This window comes from Carettochelys insculpta, chromosome 7 (genome assembly GCF_033958435.1).
Source record: "Carettochelys insculpta isolate YL-2023 chromosome 7, ASM3395843v1, whole genome shotgun sequence".
NCBI classification, from domain to species: domain Eukaryota; kingdom Metazoa; phylum Chordata; order Testudines; family Carettochelyidae; genus Carettochelys; species Carettochelys insculpta.
The window spans coordinates 43,067,415-43,079,696 of record NC_134143.1 but is presented as its reverse complement, the minus strand read 5'-3'; the positions used below and the strand labels follow the sequence as shown (position 1 = coordinate 43,079,696).

Here is a 12,282-nt window from a genome sequence, read left to right as displayed (position 1 = left end):
ACACAGCAGGTCACTGTGGTGGAGTTGAGAATAGAACCGAAGACTCCTTATTTCTAGGCTAGTACGCTATCTGCTTAATTCTGCTGCTTCCTCATAATGTACGTCTGTCTGATATTCACTGATGATAACTTAAGAGACTGGCATCTAGATTTCTAATAAAATTTAGAACCTCTTTATTCTCCCTATTAAACCCTTTTTTTAAAAAAAAAAAAAAAAAAAAAAATGTTCCTACCTGTTATGGAAAGTACAGGTCTGTGAATCAGTTGTTTTTAAAGCAGTGATTCCCAAACTTTTCAGCATCACACCCTGGCCTTTTGACTTTTTGAGACCTTCAGACCCCACCACCTCATCTTTACTATCATCCCAACCCGGCTTTTAACCAAATATTCAATTCATAATTTAAAGTAAACACAAAAACTTGATATAAAAATGTTATTTAAAACTAAAAATAACCATGAATAGTTTTTCTTGGCCCAAAAATTTACTAAAAATGTAATTTAACAGGAGAAACAAAATAATGTAATGTGAAGGATGATGCTGCATTTTCTTCATGAGTTGGGAAATTGTAGGTTTGAAAGATGAAAGTGCACAACACAAATAATTTTGACATCCAGTCAATTTCTTTGTTCCATTTTTAATGTGAGTAAACTTGAAAAGCTTTTTTCACAGTGGTATAATTAAAAAAAATGGAAGAATAATGCATGGCACTTCTTCCCCAACGTCCAAGTCCAGTGGGAAATATTTATTCCAAAATTGTTTCAAGCTTGAGTTTTTTCAAAATTCTTTTGCACTGGAATCATATTTTATTTTGAGTGCTTGACCTGCAGTTCTTCTGGCAATGTATTGACATCAACATTGAATGGCTTGCTTACTAATTTATGAATGGGAATGCCAGAAAAATTGTCTGGAAAATAGCAGATCGCAGACTCAGTGGAGCTGTGCCACGCCCCTCCCTGAGCTATGTGCCAAAGGCCGAAGCCTTAGTGCCCCCCTTACTTCCTGCTGGGACTTTGACCCCTGCTGGGCTGACACCAGCACAGCCACAGGCTGCGACGGCTCGTTCCAGCCCCATGCTGGATATGGCCTGGGCCCCTTGGGCACCAGCTCCACCCCAGATGGGCTGCTCACATGTCCTCAGAGCTGCAGGCATAGCCCAGGCTCTGTAGAGATCAGCTGCAGCCCTGCCTGGGGTGCCGGACACGGTGCCGGCCCCATCCTAGCCTAGAAGCTGACTATGGACCAGCCAGGCTAATGGCACAGCCCCCGCTTTGCAGGTGCTTGGTGCAGCCCCAGCTGGCCAACTGCGTGAGCCCTGTGCCAGCCACCAGAGCTACCCACAGCAGCCACCCACCCATCTGATCCCTGCGCTGCCAGAGTCTCCCACCAGCCACTAGGGTCAGTTGCCTGCTCACTAGCCAGCCCATGAGCTGCCCACAAAAAAAAAAAAAAAAGCAGGTCAGCCACCTGCTCCCCCCACTGCCGAGGCCAGCTGTCCACCTGCCCGCCAGCCCAAGCCGGGGCTAGCCACCCGAGCCCCACGCTGCTGGGGCCAGCTGTCCACCCAAGCCCCTCCCCTTTCCCCAAAACCAGGCACCACCAGCCCCCAGCTCTTACCGCATCTTCCCCTCCCCTGAGCCAGGCTCCCCCAGCCCCCCATCTAACCCCATCCTCCTCCCTCCATTCCCCCCAACCCACACTCCTTTGCAGGAGGTAGCTAGTGCCACGTGGGTCTTTGCCGGCAGCCTGCTTTTAATATTAGCTGCGCTGGGCCACCCATGTAAAATAACGGGCTCAGAGCTGGAAGCAAAGGGCAGCTCTTTCTTGGAGTAGGGGGAATGAAGTGGGGGGAAACCATGTTTTGAAGTAATTTAATATCCATTTTGAGAAAATTTATGTACATAGTGAATGTTAATATTTTTGTGAATGGAAGTGAATTGTAGCTGTGGTTTCATTTGTGGATTAATTTCTATAGGATTTTCAGCTATCAGCTTTGTGTCCTTACAGTAGAAACCAAAGGTTGGTCCTTGGTCTTGTTCTGTTCAGTATTGTGTCATACACAATTTAGATAATGGCAGAGAGAGTACACTTTCAAAGTCTGCATCTAATGCCAAGCTGGGAGGGGCTGGCAAGTGCTTTGGAGTATATGTACAAACTGGAGGACTGCTCTGCAGTAAAGAGGACGAAATTCAATAAGGACAAATGCCAATTATTCCACTTAGAAAGGAACAATCAGTTTCACATATACAGAATAGGAAATGACTATTCAGAACAGAATACTGTGGAGAAGGGAGCTGAAGGTTATAGTGGATCAGATCACAGACTGAGTCAACAGTGATGCTATTGCAAAAAAAAAAAACGGGGGGCAAACATCATTATAGGGGTAGACTAGCATGAGTGTTGGAGGCAAGACCCACTAAGTCATTCTTCCATTCTGCTCCATGCTGTTTAGGCCTCAGCTGGAGTATTGTGCCTAGTTCTGGGCACCACACTTCAGGAAAGATGTGGCCAAGTTGGAGATAGTCTAGAGGAAAGCCACAAAAATCATTAAAGGTCTAGAAAACATGACGTTTGAGGGAAGTTTTGAAAAAATGGGTCTGTTTAGTTTGGAGGAAAAAAAGACTGGGCAGAGAGAATAATTTTTCAAGTACATGAGAAGTTATTTCAAGGAGAAGGGTTACAAATTGTTCTTACTAACTTCTGAGGATAGGACAACAGGAAAAGGGCTTAAATTTCTGCAAGGGAAGTTTAGATTGGACAGCGGTTAAGCACAGGAACAAATTTACTAGGGAGATTGTAGAACCTCCATTCATTTGAGGTTTTTAAGAATAGGTTAGATGAGGGGTCTGCAACCAAAATAGCGAGAATAATAACTTTTTCAAATTGAGTTACAAAATCAATACTTGGAGCCTCCATCCACATGAATATGAGACGGTCCTTAATAAATAACAACATCAAAGCATATTTCTGTGGCCCCTGTTTTAAGGACAGTGCGCACACAATGATTTGTACCTATTTAGAAAGTTTGTTACTTTTCCTTCTGGATTGGAGAGCAAATGAGGACAAGGAAAATGCTGTGCCTGGGTATAGGCTCTTCAAACAGGAAGGAGCAATGTTGACATTGACCCTCCATGCCCAGGCTATAACCCCCTTCAACCCCAGGATTAAACCACCTCAGTCCCAAATTGCCCCCTGGGACTAACCCATCCATGGTGCTGGCTACGCTGGGTGGTCATGTGCACCCAGCAGAAGGAAGGCTGGTGTGGAGTTGCTCTGCTGGCAAGAGTGAACCAAGCCATGCCCACTGGAGGGGAGTGGCCGCTCTGGTAGCATGGCAAGTGAGAGGCACTCTGCAACTCCCTGCCCTGCCACTGCTGAAATAATGGAATTGAATTCAGTTGGTTTAACAGCCAGCTCCCTCCCACCGGTTGTTTAAACCAGTTAAATTTAGTTCTGCTGTTTCAGCAGCAGTGGGGATGGGAGCTGCAGAGAAGTCAGTGGCAGTGTCCCAATCTACAGGTTTCATCGCCTGGGTTAAATGATCACTTTCAAGGGCAGTGCATTGGAGGAACATAGTTCTTCCTCCTGATGATATTGGCCAGTGGGGCAAAGGACCAACCAACAGCTGGTGGGCCCAGAGTCCCTGGATGTTTGGGAGAACTGGGTGGGGGCTGGGACCACCAGGGTTAACACCCCTCCCCTCCACCACAGAACACACTGACAGCACTGGGGAAACCAGACCCCATTTCACACTGCTTTCCCACTGCACTGTTTTGGGGGAGCACTTGCTTGTGGGAAGTAGTGTTTGCAGACAAAGAACCTGGCAAGCTGGACTGTGTTGCTCAGCTTCCCCCACCAGTGCATGTGGGGCAGCCGGACTGCTGCTTCTGGTGCCAGCCCCCACATCCCCACTAGTCCCCTGACCTGCATCGGAGAAGCAAGGGGTGGGGAAAAACAGGGGGAGAGGGTGGAACATGGGTGGGGAGGGGGCAGGACAGGCAAAGAAGGGGGTCACCCTCGCCCTTCCCCAGACTGGGGGGGGAGGATGTCACATGGTCAGCTCCCCCCAACCCCTTAGGATTCCTTGCTCACCAGTCATCTCTGGTTTAGTTAAATCACAGTTTTTTGCTTTGAGCGCTGGGGGCTGGTCTAAGTAAACTTCCAAGATCCCTACACTTCTGTTTCTATATTTAAAATAAATATTCTGTGAATTGAGGTGTACAGTACATCAAATGTTATGCTCCTGTTGGACAAACATAAAGAATGGCTCTGTAGCCTTGGCAGAGTCACTGTATGAGTTCAGGATGGACCAATACAAGGAAAATGGGCTATTCTAGGTATTGAGTGCTGTTTGACTTTTTTATTTTGTTGGGTTTTGTGATTGCATGTTTAAATTTGTGCACTTACAGGATTATGGGCATGAATATAATTAAATCCATAGATCTAAATTCCTCTGACGGAGCTGGCAAATATGTATTAAACTGAACATTGAAAGGGTGTGTGGAGCGTTAGGATTCCATATCCTATATCTGGAAATTAATAGAATGAAACATGCGAAGCTTACCAACTAGGTTTCTAGGCTTATATGTAATTCATGGCCTTATTCAATTCCCTGAAATTCTTTCATTTGTGCCTAATCTAGAAGTGCCTAACTGTCATTGTATCTAGATGCAACTACTTCATAAGCTTTAAATAAGTTTGCAGTTTTAACAATAGTCAAGTACTAGTATCTTCACTTTACAGATGAAACCAGAAGTCACCTGTGTAGGGATTCTAAGGTGCGCCCCTGCCTTGCCCTTTCTCCAACTCTCCACCCCATGCTGCTGCAGGGGAGGGGCAGGACTTTCCCTAAATGCATTGGAAATGGTGTGTGTGGGAGGGGGAATGACATGGGGGTTGCCGGTGGCCTACTATGCACCCTCACATTGCCCATGAATCAGACTCGGAGAACTTAACACGTGAAGTTTGTGTCAGAACTGGGATTAGATTCTGACCAGATCCCAGTTCTAAACTCAGTCATAAAATCATCCTTCCGTCTCCTACAGAATTCATCTCTCCATCAGTAGCTGTGAGTTAGGAGGAATTAGCACAGAATGGTTTTAGATACAGTATGAGCAGGGTTGTTAGTTTGAGGGGGGCTGTTTGTTTTTTATATTTTAAAAAATGACATACCCAGTGCAACTTGGTTTTAACTTTCGATGTGGAAGTAAAAATGTTCACAGATGATGTATAGCTCTCTTTCAGCTATCTTAACTTGGAAAAAATAAATTCTGAATATTAGAAATGACTCACTTTGCATTTTTTCCTCAGACTTTTTTTTCCCCTCTTTGGGGGGAAAAAAGAACTTTCCATAAAAATATGGTGTGTATGCAAAGTAATTAACTTTTATTTAGCAAGGAGCAGTTATTGATAGAGGAGTCCCCTGTGCACTATGGTAGCTACTTGTTCCCTTTCTCCAAAGTACTTTTTCACAAAATCTAGAAAAGTATCATTTTAAGATCCCATGCATATAATGCAATTCAGTGAATCTCATGGACGCAGTTTTAAAAGCATTCTACAAATTTTTTATTGAAAGCTTATGCCACTTTAATTAGCCAGTTATATGATTACGAAAACAAATGTTTTTATAAGGGTTAATATATATTGGGTTAAAAGGAATCATAAAATTTGTGACACTAACAGGTGATCAAACTACAGTTGTCCTCTGATTCTGTTTTGTTCTCCAAAATTAGAGTATTTTAGTTTTACTGTAATTTTTATCAAGGCTTTATCAATAAATCTTTTGGACATTTGTGTCTTTGAAATGAAGCTTAAAACCTAACCTTTTTTTTAGGTGAAGTTGATCCTAAAGAGAGGATAGCACGACAAAGGAAATTGTTACAAAAGAAACTTGGCCTTGATATGGGAGCTGCAATTGGAATGAACACTGAAGACCTGTTTAATGATGAAGATTTGGATTATAGTCCTACTTCAGCTTCACTTGTAAACAAACAACCTGTAGGTAAAACCTTGGGCTGGTTGACTGCAAAGAATAGTACAGTGGGTGTGCTTCATTTGTGCTTCTGCAACTGTAAATCAGCATATTTTTAAATACTCAGCTTGACTTGTAATTTTGTTCTCTCTTCCAAACACTATATTTCATAAGTTGAACTTTAATCACATTTAATTTGGTGCCAGACTACTGATCTGGGTCTCAAGTAACTTGGGTTGTATGGGAGAATTGTGTGGGGGAGGTTTTTGTTTCTACTTGGGGTGGGGCGGAGTGGAGGTGAACTTCACGTACAGGCAGGTTGACGCTGAATGTGTTCTTATTTTTTCAGACTCTTCAGGCTGCTGAGTTGATTGATTCAGAATTTCGAGCTGGTATGAGTAGTAGACAAAAGAATAAAGCTAAAAGAATGGCTAAGCTATTTGCAAAGCAAAGGTCCAGGGATACAGTAGAGACTAATGAGAAGAGGTATTGTCACAATTGCTTGCTTTGTTAGTTTTTCTGGTAGTGTAGTAAGGTATCAGGCCAGCCCAGAAATTTTCCATTCTGGCTTGGTTCTGAGAACCCTTTACTGAAAGGTGAAATAACACTTCATTGATTTCAATAAACATAAATTAGTCATGCATCGTTCTTGCTGCATAACTTTAAAATATTATCCTTTAGGTTGTTAGTTAAATAGTTACTGTTGTCCTCTGAAGTTAGTACACTTGACCACACCCTCCTATTGCTTTAAAAGTGTCTTATTTCACACAATATCAGTTGTCCAGTTGTGTGCTCTGACTGACATCTGAGACGTTCTTACAATGTCACCAGATATCTACTTTTGCAATGCAGAAATCTGTTCCAGTGAAAATCCAATAGCAACAGTGATAGGATAAGCAGTACCCTTAATCGCAGATAATCTAACCATTTTAGCATTATAATGAATCTATGCAGTGAAGTAAGACTGTCTTTCAAATTATCTCTGCCAGTAGCCCTAACAGTTAAACATGAGTTATAAGAACTGTTGTTTTGTGCTTCAATTTAAAAACTACTATGAATTCAGGCATTGTGATCAGTTAACACCTGAGCTGGGAACCTGTGTGTGCATATATACATATCCCTGTTCATATAGCTGGGAGAGATTGAAAAGTGGGGTGACATTGAGTATTCTTGTGTGTCAGCTTTTACTGAGTAGATCACTGAATCACAAAGTTCATGGTACTTGTTGCGTACGAGGAGTAAATTCCAACATATTTATCTGCTAACTTGCCAACCAACATCTTATATTGGTTGGTTAAGAAGAGACTTCCATTTTCTACTGAAGTCATTTAAAGAATGAACATAAATGAAAATTTTATAGGAACATTTCCAAGACGCTCTTAGGAGTTGGGTTAGGGGGGTGATTGCAATTTGAAACCTTATGCATTGTAGGAGGAGCAAACATGATGTTATTTTACCTTCCTTTTTAGCAATGATAGCACTGATGGGGAACCAGAAGAAAAGCGCAGAAAAGTAGCAAATGTTGTCATCAACCAGCCTGCCACTGACCCAAAGCTTTTGGTAGACAATACACAAGAAGAGGTACAATGTGTCCCTTTTTATTAGAGGATTGGTAACTTGATGATGTTGGCCACTTATGCTTATTTTTTTTAAAATGTTTTGTGCTCCCAAGTTCTTCAGCTCATTTTAGTATTAATTTACCATAAATAGGAGAGGAGCGAATTTATACACACACCTCCTAGAGCTGGAAGGGACTTCTGGAGGTCATGTAGTCCAGTTCCCTGCCTTCTCAGCAGGACCAAGCTGACATCTATTTGCCCCAACTCGTAAATGGCCTTCTCAAGGATTGAACTTACAGCCCTGGCTCTAGCAAGCCAATGCTTGAACCACTGAGCTATCCTTGCTGCTGAAAAGTGAGTGCTCTACCATTTGAGCTAATTCCCCTGCAGTGCAAAATAATTGTAATGCCAACAGACCCAGGTTGCTGGCAACAGGGAAGGAACCTGCAAGCATAGGGTCTAAAGCTCTGCACTCTCCCACATGATCTAAAGGTCAGCTTTTACTTATATGTCCAGCTCCAAGAGCATAGTGTTTTCCTGACACTACATTTGAGGTTAAGAGATCACTATAATTGATTAGTGGTAACGTTTGACCTCTGTCTCTTGAGAACCATTTGGCTGCTTATTGAGCAGGCAGATTAACACTGCTACCAGTTGTAGTCTTAAGTTAAGGTGCCATTATAGTATTAAATTTTAAAGGTAGGCTAGAGGACAAAAGGTAATAAATGATCCCTGTGTCTCAGATAACTTGTTCAGAAATGCCAATTAGCGATGTTAACATTTAACTGGTAAGCTTCACTCTAAATGCAGTAGCCCCCATCTGCAGCAAACCTGGGGGGTGGGGTCGGGGGTGGGGAGTGGCATCAGCAGCTCAGGAGACTGCTTCTCCACAGCCAAGCTCCTGGTTAAACATTTAACTGGTTAACTAATTAAATGGGATTTTACATTCCTAAAACTAATTTAGACTGAAACTTGTAGTTTGTGATACAGTTTAATTCTTCCATTGTAAAAACTTATTGAAGAAATTCATAATTATGACAAGATTGAAGCTTGGAAAAATTATGAGTAGCTGTATTTGGATATGAAAAATAGCACATATGGGAAAATGCATCCTGAGTGCATTTCAATTGTTTTTGAAGTAGACTTCATTCTGATAAGATTTTAAATGTCTGTCAAAATGAGATTTTCAAAGTTAAGATGTTCGATGTACAGCCTCGCTCCTAAATACAAACTTTACTACCAATATTATTTAAAAGATGGTGATGACATTGTCATAATTTGTTCATCCCCCACCCCCACCCCCCGCCCAATGGATGACTGAGTGGCTGTTGATTGCTAGTGTCTTCTAAACCTCGTTATTATTATCTAGCTTTGGGTTGAACTTTATGTAAATCGCTATTTCAAAACCCCTTCCTCCATCCGAAGTCACATAATCTTCTTCAAAATTGATATCTGTTCTGTATCTTTGATATTTTTGGAAGTCTCTCACGATGCTTTTCCCTGTGGACCTTTTAAACAATGCCTTTTAAAATTGCTGGCTTAAGCTAAATATGATCTAACTGAAACCTGATGGGATTGTTGGTATTTTTATGCTACAAACTAGGGGAGGGGCTGGGCAATAATTTTTGATGGGGAGGCCCTTCCCAAGATTTTGGTAAGTGGTCAGTGGCTGTATTTTTCTATGGTTGGAGTACAGGGCCTCGGATGGAGGATGGGCATGACGCCGGGGTGCCATCGAGGGTGTGGGGCCAGAAAGGGGGGTTTGGGTGATGGAGGGAGGTTATAATATAGGGCAGGGAGGAAGGATGGTGCAGTGGGTTTGTGTGGTGACCTGAGACAGCTGATTGGGGTGCAGGGTCAAGGAGTGGGGTATGGCTGGAGGAGATTATTCTGACCGGGGGGAGGGGTGCAGGAAGGAGTAAAGCATGTGGGAGGGCATTGGAGCAGGGCGCCAGAAGCAGTCCCTGACTGGAAGGTGCTTAGTTAAGAAGCTCCCAGCCAGGAGAACTGTCAGGCAGGCTTCTTTCCTGTCTGCCAGTGGCTCCAGGCTGCTCAGAGAGGCTAGATGTTCCATGTGGCTCTCTCTGCTGTCTGAGGAGGGAAGGGGGAGAGCTCGCTTTGCCCATTGCCCCTGTCCTCCATTGCAGCAAAATCTCTCTGCTCTTATATAAGGGCAGAGAGATTTTTCCTGAGGGTGGTGTCAGCACACAAAGTCCTCTTCCTCTAGCCCCAGCGCAGGGAGCTACAGGGACCACTCACTTTCCCTGGGCTGGGGCAGCAGGTTGGGGTTCAGGAGGAGATATGTGGTGCTGCCTCTGACAGGTGGTTCAGGGTTGGGGCAGGTGCTTGGAGTATAGGAGGGGGTATGTGGTTCTAGTTCCGAGGGGTGGGGCTCAGGAAGAGGTTTGGGATGCTAGATCTGGGAGGGGGCTCAGGACTGGTACTTGGGGTGCAGGAGGGAGTATTGGGTGCTGGCTCCAGCAAGGGACTGAGATGTGGCCTCCTGCCAGGTGACATTTTCTGCAGGTGATTCCCAGTCCACAGTGCAGTTGGGCTGAGACAGGTTCCCTGTTTGCCCCAGCCTCGTGTCACTCCACACACTATATACCACTTCCATCAGCTCCCATTGGCCACAGTTTCCTTAACTTTGAGATGTCCCAGCCTTTTGTTTAGCCAGTTTCCTTCAATGTATACTTCTCTTAAAAACAGCTTAATTGTGGGAAGACAATTTTTCTTGAAGTCTTTTCTGTGGCAAGCTGGTGTTCACATCCTGGCTTGCTGTGCAACTGATCTGCTATGTAGACAAGCCATTAGCAGGAAAAAAACACTGACAGGTCCAAGTAGCTAACACTTCAATTTATGCAATAAACTGTTGGTAATGTATCTTGTATTTCTGTGTGTGTTGTTAGCATGAAACTTGAAATTTCCTCAGTCATCGACTTTATTAGTTTTAAATAGTCTTTTTATGAATCATTGGGTATGTATTTTTGTTTTTAGGCAAATGAATGGCCTTTAGAAAGCTTTTGTGAAGAAGTATGCAATGATCTTTTTAACCCATCATGGGAGGTAAGAATTATGCATATTAAATAGCCTTCTTATATCTGTTTTATACAAATAAGGAATTGATGCCATTAGAAATTGGGGCATGTATTTACATAGCATGCTTGTGACATGTCCCTGAAGTAGGATCCACAGTTGTAGTTCTCTGCACTTGTGCTGAGTTCTGCCTACTCCATTAGGAGTCACTGCAGACACCCAGAGTTCTGATAGTGGATCCTGAAGTCCCATTGAATTGAATGGGACTTGGCACAGGTGTCCCCATCTGCTAGTTTTCCCTGATGTGGAGTAGCTTAAATGTTTTAGGTAGGTAGGTATATTTTTTTTTCTTTTAAAAAAACCTCTGATTTTACTCAGAATAACCTAAATGTAGACACCAACATAGCATTCTGGAGAGAGATTTTGTAATACAGTAAACCCTTGAAATACATGATTTCAAGTTGCGCTCACCACCCCTCACACATGGCTCTGGCTCAACTCCTCTGCCTGCCCCAATCCCTTCCCCACCACCCCCGAGCATGGCTCCAGTTCACCATCCCTGCGTACAGCTCGTTCAAGCCCCTACTCCATGTGTGGCTCCAGCTTGCCATACCCATGCGCAGCCCCAGTTCAGACCCCTCCCCCTGCCACGCACGTGTCTCTAGCTCGACCCCTGTACCCCACCCCAGTTCGGCTGCACCTCCCACCCCTGCCCCATACACGGCTCCGGCTCAGTTCCACCTCTTGCCCCCCCTGCAGTCCTAACCCCCCCTAGACTTAATCCCCTTGGCCTGCTTCTACAGCCCCAGCCCGCCACCAGGCTTAACCCTCCGCAACTGCCTCCCCCTGCACACTTCCCCAACCTCAGGTCTTACCTTTCTGCTGTTTCCTCAGCTGTACAACATGCATTCCACTGGGGGAGAAAAGCTGCCCCTGACTTACGCAAATGCAACCCTTGTGCAAATCGAGGCACTACCATATCTCAGTTCACAAGAGCAACTTTTTAATTCTTTGTCGTCACCTGAATAGTTAAGTGTCTAGCTTTTTTATATGATTCAAAAAGCAAATTGTAAATATAATCTGACTATAGTGTTTTATTCTCCCTGCTCGCAGATACAAGCTTTTAGTTTCTGTCTTTTGAGTGCTTCAAGAGCAACTACTCTTAAAGTATATGAATCGGGAGTCTTTGAACTGTACATGTTGGTGCATTCACGATTTATACATTAGGCAGGAAAAAGAGCCTTACGTGTATACAAAATTTGTATCCATATCTACAAAAATGAGGTGAAGATACCCACGGATTTTCAGGGCTCTAAAAATAGGCTTTGGGAATCTTCACCTCTGCTTTTCACGTAGCCTCAGAGAATTTAGGGCCGAACGGCTTCCCAGATCATTGAGGGACTATATTTATTCTGATTTATCTAAAAGATAAATCTTAATACTTCTGCTCCTTAATGAAGGTGTTTGACGTAGTTCCTTAGCTTTGTACTTGGCTATTGGAGCTGACCTACATGTACAAGTGGTATCATAGTGAATCATTAATATTGTCACATCCTGAGTTGCCAGAGTATTTTTGAGGAATTTGTTTCTCATTGTTTCTTGCTTTAGCTGATCAAACCATGAAGGCCATCAGAGCCTTGAAGACTAACTGTTGCAAGCCACCACCAGTGAATTGATTTAAAATCCGTGCCTCTTAATCTCCACCACTAAATCACCCTT

At 43.5% G+C, this 12,282-nt stretch overlaps 1 protein-coding gene across 1 annotated transcript in view; it reads left to right on the top strand.

Annotated features, from left to right (window-relative positions):
* The window catches only part of BTAF1 (B-TFIID TATA-box binding protein associated factor 1), a 104,141-nt gene that overhangs the window by 22,562 nt on the left and 69,297 nt on the right, over positions 1-12,282 (top strand). Inside the window, exons 5-8 of the mRNA XM_075000416.1 lie at positions 5,831-5,994; positions 6,318-6,454; positions 7,438-7,549; positions 10,525-10,593. Coding sequence (XP_074856517.1) covers positions 5,831-5,994; positions 6,318-6,454; positions 7,438-7,549; positions 10,525-10,593 — 482 coding nt within the window. The remainder of the gene's footprint in view (positions 1-5,830; positions 5,995-6,317; positions 6,455-7,437; positions 7,550-10,524; positions 10,594-12,282) is intronic.